General features: G+C 45.5%; 1 protein-coding gene and 1 pseudogene across 3 annotated transcripts in view; one reads left to right on the top strand and one right to left on the bottom strand.

Moving 5' to 3' along the window:
* Positions 1-1,657: 1,657 nt before the first annotated feature.
* LOC144822138 (NALCN channel auxiliary factor 1-like) lies at positions 1,658-13,223 on the bottom strand (annotated as a pseudogene).
* Positions 2,804-13,772, top strand: part of PTPN12 (protein tyrosine phosphatase non-receptor type 12) — a 445,738-nt gene continuing 434,769 nt past the window's right edge. For all 3 annotated transcript variants that reach the window (XM_078679268.1, XM_078679259.1, XM_078679277.1), the window contains exon 1: positions 2,804-3,100. In XM_078679268.1, coding sequence (XP_078535394.1) covers positions 3,002-3,100 — 99 coding nt within the window. In that variant the 5' untranslated portion in view covers positions 2,804-3,001. The remainder of the gene's footprint in view (positions 3,101-13,772) is intronic.

The raw sequence follows: 13,772 nt of genomic DNA, 5'->3' as shown, positions 1-13,772 counted from the left end.
ACACCTGAAGAAAAATATTCAGTAATAGAAAAAGAAATGCTAGCCACTGTCTGGTCTATGGAAAGTTCAGACAATTTGTTTGGGGTACTAGGTTTATTCTTCGTACAGACCACAAACCATTACTCAAAGTATTAACCTCAGAGGGTATACTCAAAGCCACCCCGAGGATTGCAAAAATGAATCTGAAGTTGTTGGACTTTACGTATGATGTTGAAAACCTACCAGGAAAAAGAAATCAGGTAGCAGATTACCTCAGTAGATCACCATTACCTTATGATTCTTATTCATATCCGGATTCGTACAATTTCAATGTGGCTGTTGTGTTTGATGATTTGAGTGCAATTACTAAAGAGGAATAGGACAGTGGTTATTCTCATGATGATGTGCTATGTAAAGCTGCAAGTCTCATCACCAATGGCTGGCCAAACAAAAACGATCTTCAAGGAGACTTAAGGGCCATGTGGGAAATCCAGGATGAACTGTCTATTGACAACTCAGGTTACATCTGTAGATGTGAAAGAATTATTGTTCCCACTACATTACATATGAAAGTGTTAGGAATTAATCACGAAGGTCATCTTGGCATCACAAAGTTGAAATCTAGAATCAAAATGCTATATTGGTGGCCGGGAATGGACACAGATATTGAAAACGTTGTCAGACTTTGTTCCGTTTCTGCTGATGCAGATAAATCCCATAGAGTACTTAGACCTACACTTGGTGCCAGTGTAATTCCTGATTGCCCATGGGAAAATCTCAGTATTGATTAGTTAGGCCCTATTGAGGACAATGAAGGAAACAATAAACACATTTTAGTAGTCATTGATGATTATTCAAAATGGCCTGAAATTGACGTTACTGAAAATTTTGATAGTAAACACGTCATGAATTTTATGGAAAGTTTGTTCTTACGGGAAGGAATTCCCAAAGTGATTCTAAGTGACAATGGGCCACAATTTGCATCTGGGAAATATTCAAATTTTGTAGAAAGGAATGGAATTTGCAGAAAGAATACTCCAATTTATAATCCTGCTGGAAATGGAATTGTTGAAAGGTTTAATAGTCATCATGGGAAGTTGTCCAAGCATCTATAAATGCAGGTAAAATTGGGAAAAAGAACTCATGAGCACCCTAAGGGCTTACAGGATCACTCCTACGGGAACTGGTTATAGTCATTTCAGAATGTTATGAGGCATAGAACCTTTTAGTAAAGATAATGTAGCTTGGAACACAAAGAAGATTTACAGCAAATGGTCACCAGCTTTAGTTAGATCCAATTTAAGGAAAATGCATGACACTTGCAAATTTCATTTTGATAAAACACACAACGCCAATGATATTAAGTTAAAGACTGGAGATTGGGTTAAAGTAAAATTATCCTCAAAAGTTAAAAAAGGTAAAAGCAAATATTTTGTGTCTTTACAAGTCACTTCTCCTTACCCTAAATCTGCCAAATTAAGTGATGGAAATGTTTGGCATTACAACAGAATGGCTTTCTGTGGTGATTCTTGTTCAGGAAAAAAGTTGTAAAACCTGTTTCTTCCATGAACTGGATGTGGGATGAGGTCATAAGTTCATCTACTACTAATCATGAATCATCCAGTTTTTCTCCAACCTCCAGTCTGCATTCTTTTGGAGTCATCTCTAATAATTCTACTCAAATCATCTCCAGTGAGTCTGCTAAATCTTCAGGTTGCTCTAGCAGAGTTACACGAGCTGGTAGAGCAGTAAACATACCAGCAAAATACAGAAGTGATGTTATGTAAATTATATGTGTTGCAAAGAAAGGGATTGTGGTTACCTTGTATCTATCTTTTTCTTACGTTGTATTCTTATTGTTATTAAGTGAATTTTACTTGTGTACTTTGTTTTATTTTATTATTTTTCATTTAAAGAGAGGAGATGTGGTATCTCTGTCACTATAGCTACTTACTCCATAGTAACCATTACAGTACATCACTATGCATTCTAGAACTGAGTTAGTTCAGTTCAGTTAGAAACTACTTGCTGTGTGGATGTACCTGCTTGTCTTCAATAAACCTTATCTTCAATCTTCTACCTCACCTGAGCATCATTACAGCATTATGCTGATAACAGTGCTTTGCTTTCAGTGGAACCAAAATGGGCCATCACTAGCATCGTTTGTCATTTATATCCCGGCTGGGAAAAGGAGTTAAAAGGGAAGGGACTCCAAATATTTTTCAAAACCCTCACCCCCGATTCTAATAATTTCACTGTGTATACTTTTTTTAATTTATTGATAGGGTGCGGCATAAACATTTTTGAAGACCACTGCTCTATTCCATTCATACATGGCACCATGTGACATAAGAAGCAACCTGCAACCTCATTTCAACTTCCAAACCAACAGACATTCTCCTAAACACATTATTTAAAAAAATCGATCTCCAGTCTAATAAACCTTGTCTATAGAATAGGTACTAACGAACACCCCCAAGTTCTGAATAATGGAGTAATCTCAATAAGGGTATATTCAGGGACAAGATACCATAAAGCATATAGCACGCCCTTTATTATATTCAGTGGAATTTAATGAATCCGCCCACATTAGGTCAATACTGGAGACTCCGAGCTATTCCCGTTCCAACATGTTGACTAATACTCAACAAAACATTCTTTCTTCGTCTGGTTAACCAGGTCAGTCTACAATTCAATTCCTTTCTAGTTGGCGACTGAGTTCGCTCCCATTGGATGATGGCAGCACGTTAGCGCCACGGCGACGGTTCCCCAGTCCTTCTTCTTTGTTCACGCACGCACGGTTCCTAACGTAGAGTCCGTCTTCTGTTTCTGTGTGGGCGTTGGAGGGCTCGGCGCCGCCAGTTCCGGCCAGTCCCTCCCTTACCCGGAGGAGTCGCCGAGCCTAGGAAGAGGAGCCAGGCTGGGAACAGCCGCCGGGCGTGATGCGCGACCCGGCACGGGGCTGGATGGGGGCTTGAAGGGCAATTGCTGATATAGGGGAACGGGCACGTCGCGAGGCAGCATGGAGCAGGCGGTGATCCTACGGAGCTTTATCCAGCGGGTGCGAGCCATGGAGAGGAAGGAGCCCAGCGGTGAAGACAGCTTCTGCAGCGACTTCATGGTGAGTCCTGGGCACTGGGGTGTTTCAGTGGTACCGTGGGAGCTGCATGGATATGTAATTAAACTAATTCGGGACCGAAGGGGAAACGCACGAGCGCCTGTGCGGGAGGGGCACTGGTAAGCTGCGGAGGAGAGGCTGGTGGGCAGTGTGTGTTATGGTCTTAGCTGGAGAGGCACCGATGAGCTGTGGAGGGTAACGCAGGTAGGCTGCGGACAAGCATTGGGGCGGTATAACGGATTATGACAGTTCCATACAGCGGTGGCTCTACCAGTGGTGTGTTCAGGCCAGGCGCTGTTGGGTATGAGCTGTTTTGTTCTGTAGGAGAGATGCAATGTGTAAGAGGCAATGGAAGCTGCAGATGGGGCTATGAGTGCTGGCATTAACAGTGGTAGCTTAGAGCTCTGCAAAGGTTAGCTATGCACGAGGGCCATTCGGAAGGCTGTAGGGCAGTGGCGCTACCTGACAGGCCATGTGTGTCTGCAGAAAGGATAAGGGCGGTAAAGTTCTTAAAAACGAGCAAAGACACACATGGCCCATCAGAGACTCTGATGAATTGGTGAAGGATGAGTAGGGGCAAAAGGATGGGGCATCTGTTATTCCCAGCATTGGATTTTCACATCTGACATATTGCCTACTCCTCAAATAATGAGCGGGCCATGTTTCTTACTAGTTTCTGCGAGTAATACTTGGCTGGGTGTATTAGCTGTCAAACCATTCATTAAGTTTGCCGTAGCATTTAAAGTAGTAGTGACTGCTAGGTCATGTTTACTGAGCCGCGAGTGTACGCTGACGGGTTCATCTTTGATTAATACTCACAGAACACGAGTGATGGGGGCTGGCAAACTATGCCCACCTCTTGAAGATTTAGCCTGTGCTTTTCCATGATTGTACCTACTGTAAGGTGGGCCTGTGTTGCACAAACGTGGGTAAATTGGTCTGTTGGCTTAATTGCGCCCCAATCCGTGCCCAGCCTTTCACTGGAATCCCCTTGTTCTCTGTGGTGTTCCATGATACACGGATGCCCTCGCACCCCAAGAGGCCGCTGCTGACCGTGTGTCATGCAGGGATGGTGAAGCCCTCGGATGTTGCGCAAGGCTGACGGGATGTTGGGAGGGTCTGGGAGTGAGAGGAAGTGTGACTCCGGGAAGTGCATGTCCCAGCTGGGAGGAAAATGCCTGTGTCTGTTGCAGCCTGCAGCACTTCCTGATCTTGGGAACTCTCGCTGCGCTCAGCTCCCAAGATCTGGGGGAAAGGAAAAAACGCAGTCTGCCATCTGCATTTTATGTGGCTCGAGACGCATTTGCTTCCCTTTGCTGACTTAAGGAAACGAATGTTGTTGACCGCTTGTTTTTGATCGTGCTGCCTATATTTTTAGATTGAAGTTCGTTCTTATTTAATCTAGAAAACTGTCATGTTTCTTTTTTCTTCCAATAGAGAGGGATTCTTTCTCTTGGGTCAAGACACATTTTATTGGTAAAACTGCCGTCTGCTCCCTAGTTTGGTTTGATGAACAATTCGCTTTTCGATTGAATGTATGCCTCTTTTGCTGTTTCTATAGTCTTGCCACTGAAACCAGCAGGGCAGACTGTACCTAGGGATGTATCCGAGCGAAGCTAGGCGATGTCAAGTGAATAGGTTTAAATAATTTTCTGGGAGTTGGCGAGTTGTTTACTTGGACACATTCCTTAGCGCCTGATAGGATTAGAAGAGCAGGTACTCCATAAACACAGCACATGGAACATCAGCAATTCTAGGATCTAATCATTTGTGGATATGGTTTATATGTTGAACGTGAACTATTGAAATGTTTAGTTTAGCGATCTCCATCCATATTCCTTGAGCTCTCCATTCACACCATGGTATTGAGATATCTCCATGATTGTTTCCATATGGGCAACGCTTTAGCTATGACCGTGGGTAGCCACTAATGACAGTGTCAAGTATGCAGCATATCTACTATCCATATTTAGGAGATATATATACATATGTCTGCAGTGAATGGGAAGGAGGATGTGTTAGACCTGGCATCTTTAGGGTGGTCTTGCTGTAGTCGTTTTGCTTTTTAGGTACACGTTTTGCTGTATCTTTTTTTGGCCTTAGGACTCTGAACACTTTACCACTGCTAATCAATGCTAAAGTGCTTCTGTTTCAATTGTATCGGTTATCTCTTAGTTCCCTGCTGCTCAGCCAGTGTGTATGTGATGTAATGGAGTGTTCATGAGTGCTTGGCTGTCTGTCAGTTAGAATGAGTGAGGCTGAGCAGCAGGATGCTGCTACAGGAGGGGCTTACTTAACATCTTACCAGTTACCTGGAACTGACTATAACTGAGTCTGAATAAACCTGTTCTTTTAATGTACTCTACTGGACTAATTACCTACAAAGGCCTTACTTCGTTTACAAGAGCTTCTTCCATAAACATGTTTAATTGGTGTATACCTGATTGACATATTTAATTTACTTGTAAGTCCCTTGTAGAGTGGTATACCATATACCCAGGGCCTGTAAATTAAATGCTACCAGTGGGCGGCAGCACTGATTGGGCCACCCACAGAAGTAGTCTTTCTAAACTGTCTCAGTCCAGCCACTGCAGTGCCCTGTGTGTGCAGGAGTCTTCACTACACGTGCGGGACCAGGGAACTGCGAGTCTCAGCTTGCCCTGCAGCCGCGCGTTGCCGCCAACGCTGTTTCCGTGCCCGGAGTCACATATTTAACCCTCCGGCTTCTCCCGCAGTGCGGGAATCTTCACTACACTTGCAGGACTAGGGTACTGCGAGTCCCAGCTTGCCCTGCGGCAGCGTGTTGCCGCCAAGGTCGTTCCCGCGCCCGGCGGTGCCTAATTAAACCGCCCGCTTCTCCTGCAGCCCAACATGCGTGCGGGCCTGCCCGGGCCAAGGGCGAGTCTGTCTGCGCCCGTCCACGTCCGTTTGAGGCAGGGCTGGGCCACCTCCCTTTCATCTGTGCGGACCATTTTTCACGCAGTTTCCTATGCGCATTAACGTGGAATACGCCAACGGCGCCCAGATGAGTAACAATCTCTGTTTAGACCTGCTTTTCTTTTACATTTAATCTTTTACCTTTTCCTTTAATGGAAGTCCTGTAACAAAAAATAACCATTCTAAAGGTCTCGGTTTTGTTTTATATCTGTGTGACTTTATAATGTTATAAGGTTTTATATCTTGTATTCTGCACTTGGAACCTATGGGTGAGCCGTAATGTTGCAGTGAATGCCCTATGCAAAGGATATATTAAGAGAAACTCAAGGCATTTAAAATGTCCCATGTCTAGTGTTTTACCATTAAACCTGCTTATGAAAGAAAAGGGTTTTAATAGAAAACGCGTTGAGTCACTTTTGAAGAGCGACCGGATGTTCCGACCTTCACTGGTCGTAACATCCTAGCAGAGGTGGGCTATTAGTAGAATATGGCTTCCTGTCTAACCCCACCCAGGGCGGTTAGTCACCTACATGAGATGCAAAAAGAAAACTGTAATTATCTGTTCTTGGCATGTAGTGCTGTAGATTCACATGTATCCACCCTCCCCGGACGTCTATGGTCTGTGTTGTTCTAATTTATATTTAATTTGCATGAACATCTCTGTATTTACACACACTTGTACTTCATTCGCATCCTCTTGCGGGATAACAATCTAACAATGGAGTCGGTGCCCATGCACACTATTACCAAGAGGACCTCATGACTCGAAAGACTTATTTGAAGAAAAACAACTTGCGAACATCCGGGTCCAACAGTAGATGGCAGGGTTATGCAAAGCATGTGAATCTACAGAACTACATGCCAAGAACAGATGCTTTCAAGGTAAGTAACATAATCTATTTGCAGTCTATAAGTACACTACAAATATCTGAAGGGAACATTATTTACAACTTCAGTATTTGTTTGACATTGTCAGAGTTTTTGGTTGACAGAAGTTCCATCTTGGACCTGTGACCACTGATCACCACAAAGTACACTACATTTATGTTTTTTAAAAAAAGTTTTATAATGTTCCTAAAAGTTTATTTGTTCCATGTACTATGCACTTTGAATTGTAAGATAGCACCTGCTTTTTAGGTTTCGCCTGCCTTGCAGCGCATGCGCTGCTTCGTATTGGAGAGATGTATTGTCGTTGCTATTGTGTCCGGCTTCTTTGGAAGCGGGGTTTGTGTTCGCCCTTAGGCCCCGCCCACCCGAACTGGAGATTCTGCACGCGCACAGCACCAACCAAACATGAAAAGGCTGCACACCACCGCTGCATCTCCACAACAGATGCGCCTCATTAGCATGCAATCCCTAACTCTGCCTTTCTATAAAACCGCATAGAAACACAGCCCTAGACAGCGCGTTTCATAAATAAGCCACCGACGCACATTTCGCGCTACCTCTCCGAGGCACAGAGAGTGCGGTGACTTTTGCAAGTTCTGACTGCCTCGGGTTACACAATTTGCACCCTGGGCCGGGGAGCTACACTGAGGCCCCCTACCTGGCAGTCTTCCGAACACGATTTCACAGAATACTTGTCCGAACGCAAATACTTCTGTAGTGTTCTCATGCCATAAGACACATTTTCACCCAATGCTGCGCATACTAAGCGGTATATTGATTCACAGTGTTAAAATCGAAACTACGAATCCCTGATTACAGCGTGATATGATCTTACACCAGAGCTGCCTTGAAGTGCACACAATTTGGCTACTATGTACACGGGGACCTGGCGGAGATTGTGGCAGTAATGTCCAGGCTGTACATACCTGATAATGGTTGTCTTGCCTGTACTATACTGCCCCACCAGCAACACCATGGGCTGGTTCTCGAAGTCTGTCTCCTCCAGGGCGGGTGAATGGAACACCTGGCAGCGCTAAAGCTCCTCCAGCGGCAGCAGCTCCCGTTGTACTGTGACTTCAAAACGCCCGTCACCGCCTGAAGCACGTCGGGCTTCTCCGCGCTCTCCTTATTCATCCAGCTGAACATGGTGCCTGTTCGCTTGCGCCTCTACCCCTTTCAACCTCAGAAACCGTCACTCGGAGACGGTCCGCGCTTAGCACGCGCCGCTTGCTAGGTCCAGCCAGAGTCACGCGCACACGCTCAGCCCTGCAATCGGCTGTACCAGGAAGCGCTGACGTAAGCAGTCACCACACATCCCCAAGCCATACCGTGGTTCCCGTCCGTGCCAGCCTGTGGTACTTCACTGCCCACTAACCACACGCAGCCTCGCATATCTGCCACGTCACTTCTCATACCAACCTGTACCTTTACCGCTCTCACCAGAAGACCACAGCACTCTTCGCCTTCACTGTGGCCAACACCACATCCCACTGCTACACCCACCTTGAATCCACATTATCCTCCAGTCTTCCTCACTAACAACATGCAAGGACTTACCACATAGAAACTAAAAAAAGAGGCTACACCCTTCTATACACACACCGTACATGGCATAGCTTGCACACAATGAAGACCCACCTTACATCGCATAGCTTTCTACACATGTAAGTAAGCACCTCTGTGTCCGCATAGATGTAGTAAGCGCTATATACATGCTTCACTACAATACCACATGTGAGTTGCTACATTTTTTCACTTTAAATTCATTACAAACTGGCTTACACAAACATAAACCGTTTTTACACTGTCCTCTATTTTGAATAAATGTAATATATCATGTGATGACTAGTAATGCAGTTTCTTGTTCTAAATAAAGGTGTGAGTTTGATATAACAATAAGAGTGTTCCCAGAGACAATGTTTCATTTACTATGCTTGAATAAACTATGAGAACAACCAACATTTACTCTTGTGTAAGTTGTTTCCTCTTGCTTGTTCCTCATTGGTGTATATCTTGGGAACCATATACTTGTGAAAAAATATATGAAAATCTTTGGTTAAACTCCTCTAAAAAGGATGTACTTTTCGCTGTAACCGAGAACCCCCTATTTACTGCCTCTAGATGGTGTCTATGTTGAATTTCATATAGAACTTTACCATGGTCGTTGTACTGATGACTTGTATGCTTTTCTGCTAAACTTATTGATGGTATATTTCATGTATTTTTCTTAACAAATTCTTATACAAAATTTCAAATTATAACTACTGTCTGTCATTCTTATTAGAGCGCTGCAGAACTGATTATTAAACTTGATCACAAATGTATAATTGACGGGTCCAATTGGGGGACACCAAAGTCTATATCGGGACTACATCCCTCCCAGTCCTAGTCGTGCTTTGGCATGATTATTTAAGATAGATTTGCGTGCTGACAGATCTAGTAGTAGAGGCGATGATTCCAATTGGAACCCACCAGTAAGTGACAAACCAATTTGCTATAGAACCGAATAGTGCTCAGTTTGAGCCGGTGGTTTCCAGTGCTCAGCACTGGCACTTAATTGTCAACACCGGTGTTAAGTACCGTCTGCCAAATGTTGGCGATGTTTAACTAATTTGAAGATGTGCATCACAGTTGTTTATTAAATATACAGTAAAATGGCTAATACTTGCTTCCCAAGCCACCTTTCTAGCTTTGGGGGCCTGGAATAGTGTGAATTGTCGCCCCCTGGGTTTCCTGCCCTCCCAGCATACAGCCCCTAATTGCCACCTGGCAGTGCCCTGCTTCCGTGCTTTTGGCCACCTAAGACCTCGGTTTGAGCCCCCGTGCCCCCTCACTGGTGTCTTGCTCTATTTTTATCGCGGCTGTTCTATATTTATCTATTTCTGCTGTTCCATTTAATTCCTGCTTAATTTAATTCTGCTCTTGCCCCTGATCTCCTTTTCTCTCCTCCTCTCCCTCACTTCTCCCCTTGTTGCCGGTCCCTGCCACTGCTGCTGCCCCTTCCCAGTCCTTGCCCTCTTATGTATGTGGGACAGACGACACAAAAAATAAGAACTAGAATAAGCCAACATCGGAGTCGCATAAGGTGCGGAACCCCCAACGCCCCTTTGGTTGAACATTTTGCCAGCAGGAACCACACAGCAGATGACCTCCAGTGGACCATCCTGAAATCCATCAAATTACCTACCACAGAGAGGTGGCAACTTACAGCAGTTACTAAACCGTGAGGAATTGAAATCCATCATCCAATTCAATACCATCCACACAGGGCTCAATCGCAGTGAGGACTGGACTACGCTACTGTGATTGAACCTATGACCGATGAGACGGTATCATGAAACATAAATAGAATGAGCGCTTTGTCAAAAACGTTGTGGTTTCAAAAAATAAATATACTATGATGAAATGCATAATTGGATGCAGACATGAGAAATGAAAAGAAAGAACGGAACTGGACATTTGGGAGCTAAACGTTATATGTAATTTCTATACCTGTCACAGCTTTTAATGTCACATTGTCACCATCACTGTCCATTTGTCCGTGCACTCCCCCACCCTGATAGCATTAGCCCGCCTAGCCATCCACTCCAAGATGGCCCCCACCAATACAATTCGCCGTTCTAAAATGGCACCCGCAATAGCGGTCACGTGACCAGCGTGGCTGTACACAATTCCGCGCGCACACGCAGACCGCTGCACTGCAACCGGCATTGACCGAGCAGCCACAGGAGAGACGAGTCTTCACTTAGACTTTGTAAGTAACTTTGAAATATTAATCCTGTCCAGTCATGGCCCGTTCTCAAGCTATGTACTGATATGCACTCCTTGATTTTGTTACAGCGTCTGAACGCTACATTGTTGGCAACCCTCGTGTACGGCTATTGTTGCCTACACTTCAAAATCTGTACCCCGCTCTCACGTTGAGCGTAGTAAGGTAGGTCCCTCCATATTTTACCACCTTAGTTCGGAGCCCCCTGACTTTTCACCCTGACATAGAATTCCCGTTTTGTTTTCAGTGCTGCCATCGGATGCAGTTGGAAACGAACTACGAATTGTACCTGTAATTCTCTAACTAACAATTCGTCTGGACCCCCTAAAAAGACCTCCACGACATCTAACTACGTGGTATGTTTTTAAATCAAAATCACGTTTCACTGTTTTTGTGAACCGGTGAACTCATAACTTCCTTTTTTAATTCTGCCCCCATTTTAGCACTACTGCTTCGGCCAGAATCTTGAAGTGGAGTACACCTCCCATGCGAGGCTTCATACCTTGATTTACTGAGGTATGATCAGACCTTTTGTTACCTAGAACCCATAGGGCTACCCCCAGTCACACATCCACCCTTAGCCACGTAACTATTGAAACGACTCAAAACCTGCACTATCACTTCACAATGGAAATCCTATCTCCCCAGTATACTATAAACTGAACTGATCACTATCACGGCACAGCTCGTTGACGCAGCTTTTCACGCATGTCACTGCGATTCCGAGGAGTATGTAAATGCTGTTATTATGTTCTCGATTAGGGCACAAACACCGTGCACTTGGTCACACACTGCGAATTCGTTACAAAGTTGGCATACATGTGTAAACTACTCTTAAGTTTTTGAAAAATTTCTTTTTCTCTTCGTTTCTCCTAACAGGCTTTTTCTCATTCAGGCATGCTTTGTTCATTATAAAAGTCCTGATGATGATCCCATGTATCTAGTTGAGCAATAGGGATCGAAACGTCGACACCCATGAGTGGGTTTACACTTACAATATTGTCAAATGAGATTGTGTATACTCCACTCCAGGCGACACTGTTAGTGATTTTTGACTTATTTACAGTGCCCTGTCCTTGCTCTCTTCCTTTGCCTGAAAGACACCCCTTTCACCCTAATCCTATCTTTCCTTTTCCTCTTTTTGGTACGGCACAGGCTTGTGTCTTGTTATTTCGTTTGTATTGAAAGATTGGAAATTGTTTCTTAAAAATAAACTCCTTTCCCGGCTGGGTTTGGAAACCATAAATCGTATAGCTTTCCATTGTGTTCCTATACTGTATTGTTTTTGATTCTCAAATAAGCTAAGGACCTTTGTTCATTATAACGCTGTTATACCCATGGTACTTAGCTATCCGTTGGGTCCCCCTTGTGTCTTAAAAAACCTTCCCAGCTGTCCTGCTCTCTCCGACATCTACGTAATGGCCTTAGTGAGATCTATTGTGGTTGCTTTCGTATCCCGCTTCTTTGGCCGCCCTGACACCCTTAGGCCCCGCCCACCAGGACTGGAGATTCTGCACGCGCACAGCACCTACCAAACATTAAAAGGCTGCACAACACTGCTGCCTCTCCACGACAGATTGGCCTCATTAGCATGCAATCCCTAACCCTGCCTTTCTATAAAACCGCATAGAAACACAGCCCTAGATAGCATATTTCATAAATAAGCCACCAACGCGCATTGTGCGCTACCTGTCCGAGGCACAGAGAGCGTGGTGACTTTTGCAAGTTCTGACCGCCCCGGGTTACACAATCTGCACCCAGAGCTGGGCAGCCACACTGAGGCCCCCTACCCTGCAGTCTTCGAACACAAAGTCACCGAATACTCGTCCGATTGCAAATACTAATGTAGCAAAAGCTCGAACTCTCCGAATGTCTCCTGAGCATGGTGGTTGTAGACCTGGTACGCCTGGACGCACTGCCTGCATCCGAGACCATCCCCATCCTCGACCACATCCCAGCTGCAGTTAAAAGTGTCCGGGCTCGATAGCCCGGCGAATAGATCCGGAAGTGTGTAGGAATTACAAAAGGAAAGGTAAAAATCGCTTAGTTCCAGGCGGGTGGCCTTACTTGCCGGCCGCACGTTCAATGTCCTACAGACCTAATCAGCATCGTCCACTCTGAAGCACTAATCAGAATACGGGCTAAGGGGGTAATCAGAGTTTTCTAGCTGACACACAGGTTTGGTAACATTTCTTAGAAAAATATCCTTTTTGCCTATTGTGTGGTTGCTCCGTGAGGAGAAGCTGGGGGTGGATGGGAGGAGGTGGGCAGCCGCAGGTGCAGGGGGAGAAGGGCTGCCACCCATCGCGGCCAGGGGCCCCTGCTCCTTCTCCTGGGTCCTCATCAGGTTGCCTCAGCGCAGAACCACAGGTGATCAGATAGCAGGACGGCGAAGAAGAGCAGGGAGGCCAGCGAGAGGCGCCATTTCTGCGCCCTCTCCGAATCAGTGAAGGGATTCTCGTTTTCCTGGGGTGCGAAACAGATCCGCAGGCCGTCATCGTACTGTCAACACATCCAGACGCCCCTGCCCATATTTTGGGATTGGACCGACTCCACCGCCAGGGCTACGCTGCTCCCAATGGCTCCACAATGTTCATTGGTCCGGGTCTAGGTGGCCACCATCTTTGTCCTGAAACTCTTTTTGGGGGGAGCTGCCTCTTCTACATCATCCCTGGCACCGAGTGCTCTCTGCCCTGGCGGCTATGCTTCATGCTTGAGGAGGAGAGGGAGAGGGTGGGGGATCGCGGGCAAACACATGTCAGTTGCCTCATCATTTCGGCGTTTCCTTGAAATCCCCCCATTTACATAGTGCGGTGGAACGGCGAGGAACAGAGAGGGTCCCCAGGCATGCGTTAATGGAGTGCTGTGACTGGCAGCGAAGGCGATGGTGGGCAACTCCTGTCTTCATTAAAACCCTAACACAGACCAGGAAACCGCGTGCTGGCGAGTTTTATTCACGCTCACATGCATCAGCTATGACTCTTAGCACCCGCAATTTTATGGTCCCTCTGACCACCACAGTACCTAAAAGGCGATGACAAAAGCAACGGGATGTGCAGATGAACCAGCCTCGGACCTTTC

This window comes from Lissotriton helveticus, chromosome 1_1 (genome assembly GCF_964261635.1).
Source record: "Lissotriton helveticus chromosome 1_1, aLisHel1.1, whole genome shotgun sequence".
In the NCBI taxonomy this organism is placed as follows: Eukaryota; Metazoa; Chordata; class Amphibia; order Caudata; family Salamandridae; genus Lissotriton; species Lissotriton helveticus.
Note: the sequence above shows the minus strand (reverse complement) of the source record. Positions and strands in the feature narration are given on the sequence as shown.